This window comes from Triticum urartu, chromosome 7A, assembly GCF_056163025.1.
Source record: "Triticum urartu cultivar PI428250 chromosome 7A, HENAU_Tu73, whole genome shotgun sequence".
In the NCBI taxonomy this organism is placed as follows: Eukaryota; Viridiplantae; Streptophyta; class Magnoliopsida; order Poales; family Poaceae; genus Triticum; species Triticum urartu.
This window is the reverse complement of record NC_141879.1, coordinates 478,514,580-478,530,501: the sequence shown is the minus strand read 5'-3', so window position 1 is coordinate 478,530,501 and position 15,922 is coordinate 478,514,580. Positions and strand designations below refer to the sequence as shown.

At 43.8% G+C, this 15,922-nt stretch overlaps 1 protein-coding gene across 4 annotated transcripts in view; it reads left to right on the top strand.

Annotated features, from left to right (window-relative positions):
* The window catches only part of GMI1 (gamma-irradiation and mitomycin c induced 1), a 33,916-nt gene that overhangs the window by 7,156 nt on the left and 10,838 nt on the right, over window positions 1–15,922 (top strand). For all 4 annotated transcript variants that reach the window (XM_048684512.2, XM_048684514.2, XM_048684515.2 and 1 more), the window contains exons 12-28: window positions 576–626; window positions 5,809–5,929; window positions 6,014–6,066; window positions 6,135–6,263; window positions 7,711–7,801; window positions 7,906–7,940; window positions 9,195–9,270; window positions 9,369–9,557; window positions 9,683–9,865; window positions 9,941–9,962; window positions 10,034–10,148; window positions 10,235–10,351; window positions 10,480–10,800; window positions 10,879–11,006; window positions 11,801–11,978; window positions 12,080–12,182; window positions 12,856–12,953. In XM_048684512.2, coding sequence (XP_048540469.1) covers window positions 576–626; window positions 5,809–5,929; window positions 6,014–6,066; window positions 6,135–6,263; window positions 7,711–7,801; window positions 7,906–7,940; window positions 9,195–9,270; window positions 9,369–9,557; window positions 9,683–9,865; window positions 9,941–9,962; window positions 10,034–10,148; window positions 10,235–10,351; window positions 10,480–10,800; window positions 10,879–11,006; window positions 11,801–11,978; window positions 12,080–12,182; window positions 12,856–12,953 — 2,010 coding nt within the window. The remainder of the gene's footprint in view (window positions 1–575; window positions 627–5,808; window positions 5,930–6,013; window positions 6,067–6,134; window positions 6,264–7,710; window positions 7,802–7,905; window positions 7,941–9,194; window positions 9,271–9,368; window positions 9,558–9,682; window positions 9,866–9,940; window positions 9,963–10,033; window positions 10,149–10,234; window positions 10,352–10,479; window positions 10,801–10,878; window positions 11,007–11,800; window positions 11,979–12,079; window positions 12,183–12,855; window positions 12,954–15,922) is intronic.

Sequence of the window (15,922 nt, the reverse complement as noted above, 5' to 3'; positions counted from 1 at the left end):
TCAAACAAGCTGAACTCGACCAAGCCCACTAAAGTTCATGCTTTCACTTGAAATAATATCTCAAGCTCAAAACGAACTAAGAAATTGGTTCAAACTAAAAGAATAACACTCCCTCCGATCCATATTAATTGTCTGATTTAGTACAACTTTGTACTAAATCAGCGAAATTAATATAGATCGGAGGGAGTATTAGAAGATCAAAGTAGAAACATATGTGGCTCAAGATTAGCTCAATTCTGCCCTCTTGTTTGTAATAATATAGTATGTATATGTACTTAATCTAGTTCAAGCACGCGTAAAAAAAATCTAGTCCAAGCTGATTCTGAATTGATGATGAGTGAAGCACAGCTTGAATTTACGAATTCTGTGCTTTGAGGCAAGTCAAGTCTGAGCTAATCTCAAATAACTTGTTGAACCAGTGCCATTTTGGGAGCTCTCTACAGGTTTACAACTCAGTATTTTTCAGCTCAAGTGAATTAAAATTATTTTGTGTGCAAAGTTCTTAAAATTCATACTGGTGCAGTTACCTACCTCAACAAATTATGCTAACTGAAATACCTTGTCAATTCTTCCAGTATGACGAGGATAATGGATCTGCGAGTACAAGGAGGCCAGTTCAATTTGAGGTCTGTCCAGAATTTCCTATCACTACTGTAGGCTTGAATAATAAGACTATTGTCATATAGTTACTACTGGAAACACGGGATTTTTCTCCTTTATTTCTTGCCCCTTTGATTGTTGAGTGGATCTTTTCAGCTTGTTCTTTTAGTGGCATCTTATTCATCAAATGCTGAGCTATTTATTTTACATGTTTATCTTTGTAATATCTAGATAATTGTGCAGTGCAAGATCTTCTGCTAGCCAAAAGTTGGCCTACTTGAATGGTATGGCCATCTGTATCCAGTTTTAGCTATATCAATGATGCTAGATGATTGCTAAAAGGGGCTAGAATGAACCTGCCAACATTGGCTTCTTTTCAAATGTCAAGCACAAAATAGTAATAGGTTATTTTAGCTGAAAGCACACGCACGCACACACACACACACACACACACACACACACACCTAGTTACACTTGCATTGTTTTCCCATTGATCAATATACACTGTAAGCAGGACGTAGGCCAATGGAGGCACTTTATGGACTGAATTCATGGCCCCAAACTGTCCATATATCATTCAGGGAGAGGAATTTGTTTCAGATTTTTGAATTCTAAAACTTCAGGGCTATGACATTATCTTGGGAGCTGATTGGATGTCCACCCACAACCCTGTGAAGTTAGATTTTGACCTCATGGAATTCCAGATTACAAAGGACAAACAAAAGTTGGTCACTTTCTCGGATGAGAGCTTGCCATCTGGTCCTGTCACTGAATCTAGCATGGATAAGCATATATTGGAGCAATCAGTCTGTGGGGCAGTCATTGTTGTAAACAAGCTACAACCTGAAGCTACACCAAAGGCCCCTGCGCATCCTCAAATTAAGGCCATGATGGGAAAATACAAAAAGGTCTTCTCTAGTCCTACTATGCTGCCCCCTGCTAGGGCTTGTGACCATGCAATTCCTTTTATGCCCGGGGCCAAAGTAGTCAATCAAAGACCTTATCGACTGCCACATCATCAGAAGAATGCTATGGAGACAATCATCCAGGACATGGTCAATAAGCAAATAATTAGGGACAGCTCTAGCCCTTATTCTTCTCCAGCTATTCTGATTAGAAAGAAGGATCTGTCTTGGAGGCTGTGCAATGATTTCAGAAAAGTAAATTCCCAAACTATCAAGAACAAATACCCTATTCCAGTTATTGAGGATTTGCTGGATGAGCTTCATGGGGCTACTGTGTTTACCAAATTGGATTTGAAGAGTGGTTATCACCAAATAAGAATGAAGGAGGAAGACATTGAAAAGACTGCTTTCACTACTCATTGTGGGCATTATGAATATTTGGTCATGCCTTTCGGCCTAACCAATGCTCCTGCCACTTTTCAAATGCTAATGAACAAAATCCTCAAGAAATATCTCAGAAAATTTGTTTTGGTTTTCTTTGACGACATACTGATATTCAGTGAAACATTGGAGGATCATTTGGCACACTTGGAGGAGGTTTTTAAAACCCTACAGGAAAACCAACTGGTGGTCAACTTAAGCAAATGTATTTTTGCTCAACCTCAGGTGGAGTACCTGGGCCACATTATTAGGGGAGATGGGGTTGCCACAGACCCTGTGAAGATTGAAGCAATTACTCAATGGCCTGCCCCTGAAAATGTTTCACAATTGAGAAGTTTTTTGGGCCTCACAGGGTATTACAGAAGATTTGTGCAAAATTATGGATATATCTGCAAACCCCTTTTCAATGCCCTTAAGAAGGACAATTTCCAGTGGTCAAATGAGCAGCAAGAGGCATTCAACACCCTAAAACATAAGATGACCCAAGCTCCTGTCCTTGCTCTACCTGACTTCACAAAACCATTTGTGCTAGAAGCTGATGCTTGTGCTTATGGAATTGGTGCTGTTCTCATGCAGGGTGGAAGGCCAATTGCTTACTTCAGCAAAGCAATTGGACCTAGAGCTATTGCTTGGTCCAGTTATGACAAGGAAGCTTTGGCCATTATAGAAGCACTCAAACAGTGGAAACATTACTTTTCAGCTTCTTCTCTGATAATAAGAACTGACCAACAAAGTCTAAGGTACATCCAAGACCAGAAACTTACTGAAGGCATTCAGCATAAACTCTTGGTTAAACTGTTGGGATACAATTACACAATTGAGTACAAGAAGGGAAATACCAACCGAGTTGCTGATGCACTTTCAAGAGTGCAACACAAACTCCATAGTTTGTTTGTTAGTATAGCCAAACCTGCTTGGATAGGAGAGGTTACTGATACTTACAAATCTGACAGCAAGTGCAAAGACTTGATCACCCAATTATCCATTAATCCTGCAGGCTTGCCCAACTACACTTTCCAGAATGGTATTCTCAGATACAGAGACAGAGTTGTGATTGGAAACAGCAAACCCCTTCAAAACAAATTAATTGCTGCTTTACACAGCTCTGAATTGGGGGGTCACTCAGGCCACAGAGCTTCATATCAGAGAATCAAGCTACTATTCCATTGGCCTGGCATGAAACAAGCAATAGTGGACTATATCAAACAGTGTCCTGTTTGCCAAATCAACAAAGCAGAGCATTGCAGATATCCTGGCCTGTTACAGCCACTGCCGGTCCCTGACTTTGCTTGGTGCCATATTAGCATGGATTTCGTGGAAGGGCTGCCTACATCCAACAACAAGGATTTAATCCTAGTGGTTGTGGACAGGTTCACCAAGTACAGCCATTTTATTGCTATGAAACACCCTATCACTGTCAGCTCTGTAGCACGGGCTTTTGTGGATAATATTTTTAAGCTCCATGGTCTTCCATCCGTGATAGTAACTGACAGGGACAAGATCTTCACTAGCAACTTGTGGCAGGAACTTTTCAAGAAGCTGGGAATTAAACTCCACCTTAGTACCTCCTATCACCCCCAATCAGACGGTCAAACCGAGAGGGTTAATCAGTGCATGGAGAATTATTTAAGATGCATGGCTTTCCTCAAACCAACTAAGTGGCACCAGTGGCTTTCCCTGGCTGAGTGGTGGTACAATACAAGCTTTCACACAGCTCTCCAAATCACACCATTTCAGGCCTTGTACAACAGGAAACCTCAAATGCTAGCTGAAGCTGCTTTATATCCTGAGGACAGCACTGACACATTACCGTCTGTGCTCACTGCTGAACAGACGGCCAATCAGATCAAGGGCAACCTACTCAGAGCACAGGAAAGAATGAAACATTATGCAGACAAAAAGAGAAGTGAACGGTCTTTGGAAGTGGGAGACATGGTCTACTTAAAATTGCAACCGTATAGACATACCACACTAAGCATTCACAGGTGCCTGAAGCTTCATTCAAAATTCTATGGCCCCTTCAGAGTCCTACAAAAAATAGGCAAGGTCGCTTACAAGCTGCTGTTACCAGAGGATTGCAAGCTTCACCACACATTCCACATCAGCCAGTTAAAGAAACACATCGGCCCTACTGCTGTGCCCAATCCCAAACTTCCATTGATCAACCCAGATGGCACAATCCTACTGGAACCAGAAATGCTTCTGGAAAGGAAATTGGTTCCTCGAACTCAGGGGGACATCGACATACCAGTAGTACGCTGGAAGATCAAGTGGGTCAACTTGCCATTGCAGGACGCCACCTGGGAGGATGCTCAGTTCATTCAGAAGGTGTTTCCTTCCTTTCAGCCTTGAGGACAGGTCTGGTCTCGCACGGAGGAATTGTCAGGACCTAGTTGCAGTGTTCTCTCTGTTTTCGTGATTCAGTTGAATTCAGACTTCTAACCATGGGCGTGAAGCTGTGGGAACCATCCATCTTCCATCCAACGCTCCTGGTGGCTTCGTACCGCTTCGGCAAGCTACAGAAGACGTGGTGCGTTAATCTTTCATCGGACGGCTCTGGGTGGTCAAGGCGTCGCTGTTGATCTCTCTGGAAAGCTCAACCACTCCCCTCTCCTCCATGTGCGCTTCTCGCACCTTCTAGAGTCTTGTAAGGCTATATAGCCAGGTTTTGAGAGCCTGCGTGCTCATGATTATTCTCCCTTGGGGTAAACCCTAGCCGCTGGTGTTCCCGGTTGGTCTTTTTGTAACCAAAACCCTAGCAGAACTTCCCTCTGAAATCAAGCTGTGCTATTGATATTCTCTGAATTCTGAGTGCGTTTTCTGAATTTAGTCCGTCAGACAACTCGGGTCTGACATCCACCTCCGGGAGCAGCACCTTCCCAGCACAATGCGTCATCGCGCGGGATAGGTGGCTCCCCTCCCCGGCGATCTCAAGGAGCTCCACCTCCGGGAGCAGCAGATCCGGCCCTCTCACCGCTTTCTTGCCCTCCAGCTTCATCCTCTTGCGCAGCTTGGCCTTCTCCAGCATTGAGAGACAGGTTGGCTCTTCAGACTTGGAGATGCGAGCGCTCCGGCGGGTGTTGAAGATGGTCGGGGAAGCTGCGGGAGGAGGCAGCTGGACGTCGGAGATTGTGGCCGCAGGAGGCGTGACCAGAAGATCGTTGCTGGCTTCGACCGCCAGCGGGGACGGAGGGGCGTTTTGGATGAGCGGCAGTCCCTCATCGAACCTGGCCATGGCTTCCATGACCTGGTCGTCTCCTTCAACAGACGGGACGAAGGCCCGGCCGCGGAAGTCGCTGCAGTTGTCTAACATACTTGGGAAGAGAAATCTAGTCTTATCTTTGGGAGATGAGTTAATTGACTGGACAAATTTGAAAACCCCTAGCCTTAGACACCATGCATCTTATGGGGCTGTCCCTGGGCTTCACCCACAAAACATAACAACACATATACGGGATACTGATTTCAGCAACCCATGTGGTGTTGTTTCCAATGAATTTTTGGTTTGCACTATGTTCCTTTCAACTAAGGAGTAGTCATCGTCCAAGTGGATGAAATTTGCACTTGGTTAAAAGGCATGAGCAGTTTATATCTTATGGTGTAATTTGGACTTCTGAAAATTAGAAAGGGGGTGGGGGCAGGGGAGTAATATGAACGGAGTTCTCCAGGAAATCAAGCAAGCTTGTGTTACGATCTGCCTTACTATATTTATGTAATATGGACATACTCCCTCCATCCCGAATTACTTGTCTTAGATTTGTCTACTTTATGATCAAATACTGACTATAGCTCTGCTATGTTCAGGGGCCTTATGTATATTTTGTTTTTATAGCTGTGTTTTCTGGATCTGTTTTATCTTCAGGTGAATGGTGTAGATTTAGCAGAAATACAGGAAAGTGAAGTGACACTTACTAATCTGCACTCTTCTAATGGTCCTGATTTTCATCTGCATCTAAAATTTGCTTGTACTTCAACAAATGCAGGTAACAAATTATTTTAACTTAAAATTATAAACATATATTTTTACTGCATGTCTTTCCCTAATTTATACTCATGATGAATCACAGCTAGTCGCCAAGCACATGCTCGGATCAAGTGTGTATACTTTCCAATTGTCAAGGTATAATGGAATAACTATTAAACAGCTAGCTTATAATTTCCTACCATGACAACAATTTCTTTTCACAGGGAAAAGAATCTATCGATTCTATTTTAGAAAAGTTAAGCGAAAATGCCTTGGGGGTGAAAGAAAACTTTGACAATTTTTCACATGTGTCAGTCCGCCGACTTGGCCGGTTACTCCCTGATGCAAGATGGGTACGCTATTCGTACTCGAAAACCCACCCCAATAAGATGTTTCCTTCTTAGACATTTCTTTTGATTATGATTGCACATAGCAAGTGAGCAAGTGTATCTTTGGTGCCTGCATAAGGCTATTCTGATGTCTGCCATACTGGGTTTTTTCTACAGCTTATCTTTTCCTCTCCGTCTTTGTAATCTTCCCAGCATTTTCCTATGTACTTCAATGATTGTTTTTTCTAATCTGATCAATTTGTGTGCTTTTCCACGTTGTCAGTATTACTACTATATTTTCTTTTATTTCTGTGTGTGTTAGGTAAGCTGATTCATGGGCAGCTTCATTTATATTGAATGTCATCTTAATATTCCCATAAATATATTCAACTTTTCACCTACCCTTGCCAATTTTTTCTTGTTAGAAGTATTAAGCGTGCCAATTGTTAATAATTCTGTCTGCGTGTCCTTTCATTTTATTATCAGAAATAGTACTAAAACATTGTTTCATTAGTGAACCATTTCATTATCTAATTTGGCCTAAGCAACCTGAACCTCGTTTCATGAGATAATTTTGGCTGGTTCTCTACAGAAGCTCTTGCTTAATATGTTATGTGTCATTTGAATTTCTCACCATCTAATAATGATGCTGCTCATAATGGTTATAAACTCTGCTTTAGCCTCCTAGACCTGTCTAGTTCAGGACTAAGTTATGTTTCTCAGTTTGGTGCTTCTCAAATACTAGGTCATGTTGTTAACTTTTGTCTTTTACATGCTACTATAAGTACCTCAGTGATATTTGTCTACAACGTACTCCCTCTGTCCCATAATATAAGACGTTATTACATCTAATATGTGAGTATATTAAATGTAATAACAGCTTATATTATGGGACAGAGGGATTAGAAACTAGGCGGTCGACTTCTGTAAGATACTGTGGATGATTCATGCTAGGGAAAATCCCAGATATTAGATGAACTTTTCTTTGTTATACTTACGACTTTTAACAAGTTTTATAATTTGGTCATATTGTACTTGCTACTTAATGAAATACATGTCCATGTATTTCTTTCTGTTTCACACCACTAGGCATTTGTGGGTTCATAAAGATCAACAGGTCGTGTCCTAAACTCGTCCATAAATCATCTCTGCCTCAGTTTCTTTTTGATTAAAAAAGCTACAGGTTGATGTTCTTATCTTCTGACTGGTACTATGAACAGAGGACTTGTGTCAAGGATTCTCTATTACTCTAATCTCCACATTTGCATCTTATGCCCTATAAACAGAAAATTAGCTTTATGAAACGGTTGCTCAATTTCGTTCAGAACGAAGTTCTCTTATGTGGTTGGTTGTGTACTTTTGCAGACATTGACAAAGAACTTTCTCCATGTCGTCACTTCCATTTTTTTTTTTACATTTTGCTAATCTTTACTGCTGGAGATATCAACTGACAATATTTTGTTTGCCACAGGGTTCTCTTCCGTTCATGGAACCTAAACAGAGTAAAGGACAAAAGGCTGAACTCCTGAAGCGATGCTGCAAGAGAGTGAAATGCTTTGTTGGTGAGGTTTTCATAATATTACTTTAAGTTCATATCTGAAAGAATCAGAAAACTCTATTCTTTGTTGCTTTAGTGCTTTCTTCATTGTTATTTCTATGTTTGCAGAAACGGATGCGGGTTTTAATCCAACTCTTTCTAAGGTACAATTGTTTGAGTTTAGTCTTGTGCTGCTTATGTCGTGCTGTTTCCTTATGTTTCCTTGTTTTCTGTGTTATGTTGATTTGGTGTATGAACTGTTGTATACTTGGATTAGGGAGGGTAGGGGGTAGGCTCTCGCCACCATGGGCAAGATAGAAGAGTTGTTATTTTCTAATTCTTGCTTGCTTTTTCTATCTCATTGGGTCCTCTTTATATAGAGGGCTAACAGTTTGATCGAAGTAAGAAAAATCATAGATCTTATCTCCAATTGGCTTGAGGCCCAAGCTTAAGGAGATCTTCCTAGTTTGATTGACATGCAACTTGAACTGGAGCTTCTAGGGGGTGACCATTGTTGCAAACCAAAGAAGCCCCAAATCGAAGATAATGCATGACGTCACTTGCACCCTTGGCAAATCCACAACTTAGATGCTCCCGGTGGACTCCAACCATCTAGGTGTCCCCAAACTCCCAGGAGAAACAAGCATGAGGATGCTTTTATAACTTGCTCAAATGCTCTTGCAAAAGGGGGGAAAATTTGAAGCTCAAGTGGTGCTCACTCCCCTCTCAAATCCCCTCACCCACCCTCTAGGATTAGTTCAAGTGGAGGCTTGGGAGAGTGGGCAAAGCTTGTGTTCTTAATATCTAGAAATATTAGAAGAGTACCCTCCAACCACATAGGGATGGGGGACGGGGGTTAGGATTAGAGATTGGAGACCAGTGGAAATCGATCGAGGGTGAGAAAGAAAACCTAAATCTGGCCCGATACCATGTTACAAGGAATGTGGCTTGTATTAGTCCAAGGCCAAAAGCCTACATAGAGGTACAAGTGAGCAAAGTATGCATGGAACCCCTGTATATGCACTGCACCAATATATACACATCTAACAGACGTGCTCAAAGTTGATCAAACCCTAACCCTATGTGGCTGCTTCCCCTCACTCTGACTTTAGCTCTGTAAGCAGAACAATCGTCTCCACTTGTAATTTAAACAATATTACTGCTTCCTAAAGATTTTATCACAATTTAGTTTCTCTACTTTTGGAAGTTCTATTATTTTGTCGTATCATCATTTTTTTTCCCGAATCTTTTGTAATGCCGTATGCATATTTTCAAACATGTACGGTCTGATCAAATTGAAAAATCCGAGTTCCCATCTGTAGCAATTATGTGCTCCTGCACATAACTCAAGTTCTCTTTATTACAGTATCACAGTATGTATTTATTGTCTAACCAGTTAAAGCTGTATTCAACTGCAGACTGATTTAGCACAACACGATGTTTTTACTAAGGCACTTCGCTGCTTTGATGGCAGTTGTCGTAATCACAGCTCAGGTTTTTTTTCCTCTCAAACTTGCTGATATACTAGTCAGTTATACGAATAAATCTCCATCATTCTAATCTTTGTTGTACTTCTATGTTTATTTTTCTAGTTGAGGAGGTTAGTGTTGATGCTCGTAAAGGTGAAAGATCACTAAATCGTACGCAATTGGAGAAGCAGTATCATGACTGGATTAATAATATGCATGCAAAGTATGATGTGGAAATGGACGGAGGGGACGACGAGCATACTGTTATTATCAACCCAAGCAACAAGGAGCGACTTGGAATATCTAAAGATGGTGAGGGATTACCATGTGATTTGTTATGCTCACTTTTTTAGTTTTATTCTTCTATTTATTCAGTTAAGAAACCATGCTGTTGTTGCTATATAATTTTTTTCTTGTCTTTCGTTACCATGATGCAGTCGAAGTTATTAGAGTTCACACCTCGGTTAGCAGAAAAGGAAAAACATGGAGAAGAGGAGATCATCTGAAAATCCAACCAGGAGTAGTTGCACGAATGAAAAACAATTTCTACTCATCGAAAAGCAATTTCTATGGAACACTGGAATATGTTGTTGTTGAAGGACTTCGAGGAGATATCTGTGGTTAGTTCACTTCATGGTCTGAAGTATTCGTCATGCCCGATATCTCCTCACTAATACCTTATTCTTTTGTGGCAGGTGAAGCTCGACTTATATGCAGGTTTTTGCCTTCATTTTTTCTGTGTACGAAATTTGTTTCAATTTCAAGTGCTAAATGAATTCGTTTTCAAGGTCTATTGAGTGCTCTGGTGATCAAGGTTGCTTACTCGAGGTAGGTCAAGATAGTGTGCACCTTAATATCAAGGAATCTTTCTCCTTCCCTATCAGCGTGATAGATGATAACAAGGTAAGTACTCTATAGTTCATACTACTGGTGCAATTTCTTTGAGCATGTTATATGCTTATAGTTATGTTTTTTTGTACACATGGAAGTGTCAAACCATGGACGAGGATTCGTGGTGTCAAATGCTTAGAAAGAAAAGTGCAAAGGCTCCAGCGTGTATTGAGGTCTTACGGAATTTACATGGCAATGATCTTGCTATAGATGGGGTTAGTAGTCGACAGACTTTTATCTTTATGTTAAATCTTTGCAAAATTTTCAGGACTGAAATTTTTGGCCTTTAATTTTCTGTGTTCATACTATGTTTGATTTTTGATCTAATCTGTTACTGTCACAGGATGTACCGTTTGAAAAAGTTATAACGGCTGGTTATAACCTTCCACGTGAAATAATAGCTGTAATCCGGCCACAAAATGCTACTACCTGCTCCACCAGCCTCCTTGACAAGAGATATATTGTGAAGGATGATGATCTAGAGATGGCAATGGAGATTTATCATCTGCCTGGAAGCAAAGATCATCTTCATGCAAAGCTTATTTATAAAAAGCTCAAGAAACCCTCATCGCGCAATAGCATAAATGGACTGTATATCTTTCAGTTGAGCGAAGAGACAAGCATGTTTACTAAATCTGGTGTTTACAGTTTTATTTTCTCAGTTGTAAGTATGATAACATTTCCAGTTGAACGAGCAAGAAATATTTGCTTTCTTACCCTAATGTCAAGTGTTGAAATGTAGAGGTGCAGAGATTCAATTGTCATTAAGCATGAAACGAGGATAACAGTTCGTCCAAACTCCAATACTAGACATTGGCAGTTATCCTGCGATGCTGATTGGTCTGCTGACAATGCTGTAGTAGATATAAGGTTAGCTACTAACTCAAAATTTCGTATTTCCAAATGCTTTTCATGTCCACTGGTGATGGAGATGAGTTGCATTTTGGCCTGTGAAACTTGGTGTTGTTCTGGTCCACTCTCTTACTGCGAGCGGCAGCTTAGCGAATAGTCCTAAGTTCAAACTGATAAAGGATAAAAGATAGAATGGCCTGTTTCAACTTATAGAAACTTTATTACTTGTCATATTTCTGCAGTATGTGTTACATTCTGTTAGTTGGTGGGACTATGTCAGCTTTGCTTCACTTTAGTGTACTCTTTTCCTTTCTTTTCTCATTCCTTGTCTTTTTCCTGTGCAAATGATCAGTCAAGTCTTATGTTAGCATCATTACATTTATTACCTCCACCAAAGCTGCACCACCTGGAATTTGGCCATCCATCATTTTCTGGATTAAGCAGTCTGCATCATAAGCAACCTTTGTCTTCAACTGAAGGAGGGGTCCATGCCTTGTCTATCTGAAAAAAATGATGTGCACGCATTGTCCGTTGCCCCGTAATGTTACATTCTCTAATTCTTCCTATTAAAGTACTCCAGTAGTGCCTTATTTATTCAATATCTTCATTTTGATAGATCAAGCAAGCTGCCCGACGCTTAATATGTACTGATTTTGAGAATGTTGATATCAAACTGCCCGACCCTCATTTTGTTTAATACCTCGAAATTCTCACTCCATAGTCTGGCATGAATGCTGGAATTGTGTTGTCTGATTTGTTATATTTCTTTCGTACATTCATATACCTGCAGCTACTTATAAAATTGTGTGCAGGCTTGGAATGCCAGTTAGATGTCTTGCAGCTAGAAGCCATGATTTGTATGGGAACGGAATTCCTTTCCTTGATATACATAAGGCCGTCATAACTATACTTGGTGGTGATGATATTCTGGCTCAGGTTAAGGACATCAAAGTGGATCTCTCAACAGATTTATTGACTCTGTATATCAGGGTGAGCCATATGTACCTCTTTAAGTATAGAACTGGTCATAAGTTTAGTGAATCCACTGCATTTCCATGTTAATCATATATGTTATTGTGCTACACATGAAGGATTTTCTGTTCAAAACCAACAAATTGGACAGAGTAAGGCCGAATTATGAAGCGATGTTAAAGATTTCTTTATCTGATAGTGAACTCTCTCATCCATGTAAAGGTAAGATGACAAGCTCTCATGTTGTTTTACATTTATGAGATTGTATGCGTGTGGACACTTGTTTGGCCTGCTCCTAAACTCATATTTATCATGCTTCCCATCTTAATGAAAAGAATTGCTACAAGTTTTTTGCATGTTCTCTAGAAAAAACTAGTTCTGCATGTTCCGGTTACATTTCATATATTGCAATGCAAGCCATTTTGCTACTACCAGTGTAGTCACACCCATGTGCATTTTGTACAGTCTAGGGAGTATCTAGCGTAACTAGGAGTATGTAGTGCAGTAGTGGCAGTATTTGTGTGTATAAGACCACTTAGGTAGCATACCTATACATATAATTTACTGGTAGCATGTGTAATTTTTTCACATACTACTATTTTATGTAGAAATTGAAGGGATTATTAAAAAATGAAGGAATTTAGTGAATATGCCAAAACCATGGCCGCACCTGCAGTTTTTTCATGTATCTCGCTTTGGGGTATGTTAGAAATTGGTATAAAAACATACTAACAATGATAAGCTATTATACACATGGTAGTATATGAGATGTGGGTGAACTATACCCAGAAATAAGATGGATATTTCCTATTGAGCTGATCTTTTCATAAGAGATTTTTCTTGCCGTCATGTGGATTACTCACTATTATTAAGAGTTCACATATATTTCACGCAGTTAAGCCAGGTCTTCCGTCAACAATTAATATGGATATGTCCCTTGCTTGGGAGAAGAATTTAACTCCTGGAGAAGTTATTGATGATGCCCTTCTAGAGGTACGTCGTTACTCTGTTGTCTTGGGTAGTGTTTGTCTCACCCAAGGAATATGTGCTCTCAGGAGCCGATTTGAATATTCAGGGAAGCGTCCCCTGTCATATATGTTTGCATCTTCAATTGGCATGCAAATTTTCATGAAGAAATGGCATATATTGTGCTGTGGGAAAAAACTACCTAACCTGGTGCTCTGAAACGACAATTTTTGAAGCGCCAAATTTATTTTTTCGCACAGGACACAAAACTTGCCTTTTTCCCATGTAAATATATATGTACATATAGTAACATGGAGATGTACATGTGTAGATTGTTTCAGAATTTTTTGACTTCAGGAACACCATTTGTTTCACCCTGGGAGCATACACTCTTGAGAGCCGATTTGAATATCTGGGTACTAAAACACCATAGAATTCACCACAATTTCTTCCAGTCAATACAAAGTACGTCTGCCACAATTTTTTTCCACACTTCCAATTTTTCTCATGCAGTTCCGATAACACAACTATCACACCTGATTAATTGACGAAAGATTTGTAAGATCCCAGTATAGCACCATTGCTAAAGTCTACCACCAAGTTGTCTTTATTTTTTTGTTTGGCTGATGGTTTCTGCCTTTTTGGTATGATAACATGGTGTGTTTCTTCCGTTCTTGGTTCATTCTTAATATTAATGAAATCTACAATTACAAAGCCATATCTCTTTAGTTCTTTGCGCATAATTTCTGAAGTGATGAATGGCACAAATTTCTGTTTCTTTTTGGTTGATAGTGACATCAGATCTTCCTTTAGTTTGTCTATCCAATATTTCAAATTCATAAACTTATGTTTTTGTTACTGATAAAGAGTATCCTAGATTGTTGTGGCTTCAGGTACTTCAGTTGTAGATTCTATAACTCGATTTGCAGTATCTCAGCAACCAGAACAATGATATTTTGATGTTTATGGCTCCGCTCCGCTCCCACCCCTGCCTAGCCCTCTCCCACCTCTAGCCAGCTGCCGTCGAATCCCCGCCGGCGGCCCTCCTCCCAACCGCGAGCCTCCCCCAGCCCCTCCCCTCATGGCCCCCGCCATGGCTTCCTCCGGTGCTGACCCTGCTGGGCGCCGAGCGACCCTCTCCGACGGCGACCGCGTGTCCTCTGGTGGCAACGTGTTCGACTCGGAGAGTGAGTCCTCGCTGCGTTCCTACAGCGACGTCGCCCGGACCCCGCCGGCCCCGGCGCCCTCCCGGCAGCCCGCTGCAACACGCCTCGGCCCCCGCTCTGAGGTGCACCGCGTCTTCGGCGGAGTTCAGGTCGATGCGGACGGCTTCCAGCAGCCGCGGCGCAGGCATCGCGGCAACCGCCCGCGCTCCCCGACTGGGCCGAGTCCCCCGCCGTTGCGCCGTCGCAGCCCGTCGCCGGAGGAGGTCGCGGGGCTCTGCTTTCGCTGCCTCGACCATCGCCACCGTGTCCGTGACTGCACCAACGACATACGCTGCCGCCGATGCCTCGAGTCCGGCCACGACTCGCGCTCCTGCGACAACAGGTGCCGCGACGCCGCCGGACGGGCCCGCACCTCCGCCCCCTCTGCCGTGGATGCGGCCACGCGCCATGGCACCCCCCCGCCGCGCTGGGCCGCGCCTCCGCCGCCACCCTTGCCGCAGACGGCCGCCCTGGTCGTGGCGCCTTCCCTCCGCACGTCGGAGCCTGAGCCCGTGCGGGTAATCATGGCCCACTCCGTCAAGATGGAGGAGGCGGAGGACGTCCTTAGCCGCGCCTTGGTCGCCTCCATCACCGGCAACCGACCACGTGTGTCCGGTGCTGAGATCTCCGCTGTGCTCATCGACACGTTCGAGCTGGCCGATGGCGACTTCACCGTGCATGAGCACCACCCCGAGGACTTCTTGATCCTCTTCGGCTCACACACCACCAAGCGCCGCCTCGACGGAGAGCACTTCATCAACTCGCCGCGGTTCTCGCTCTCCCTCAGGCCATGGAGCAACTAGCACACGCTAGTTCCGGCGAGTTCGAGTAGTGCGTCGAACTATAGCTCCGCGACATTCCGGCGCAGGCTTGGCACCTGTCCACTGCAGAGCATGTCCTGGGAACGAGCTGCTGGATCGAGCGCCTTCACCCCAGGACACGCTCCAGAGCCAACCTTGCGACGTTCAAGCTGGCCGCGCGCACTCACCACCCTGACAAGATCCGCCGCGCCGCCGTTCTGGAGATCGTCGAGCAGATCCCTGCGCGTCTGAGTTCCGACAAGCCCACCATCAGGATCCTCACTTACCCCATCGCCATTGCTGTGGCCCGCGTCGTGCCAGCTAGCGCTCCAGTTCTCCGTGGCCAGCATGGCACGGGACAGGGCGGGGATGATGCACACGACGACGCCCGCGACGACCGCAACCGCGCACCAGGCCAAGGCAGAGCGCGCCGCCGGGGCCGCAAGCGCCGGCGTACGGACGCCGCGCCGCCCGGCCGCGCTGATGGCATGGCCATGGACGACGTGCTGTGGCGCGCACAAAACCGGCCGGGACGCGCGGACGGACTCGCCATGTCGCATGCTTGGCCTGCTCCCGCCGGCGAGGGCGCGCCACCGTCCGTGCTGGGCCGGGATCTTTGCATGCCATCGTGGCCTGGTCAGCAGGGGACCCATCCCCCTCGTCGACGCGCCAGAAAAGGAAGAGGCAGAGGATCACAAAGGGGCACTTTGCAGGCGGGCCCTGTGGATAAGGTTGTCGGGGACGCAGTTGTCCCCGCGACCACGACGACCGCGCCAGTTGGTGGCGACACTTTGGCTGCTGCGGCCCCGATGGTGGGCGTGGTGGCGGGCCAGGCCCCAGATGGCGAACTCTCGTTGGCCGCGAACTCACTGGAACTAGCGCGGGGCTCGAGCCCGGCTGGGAACGGCGCGCCCGAGGACGATCGCGTGGGGGCCATGTCCGGCTCTCCCGATCCCATGCGTTGTCGGGATCTGGACGCCGCCTGCATGGT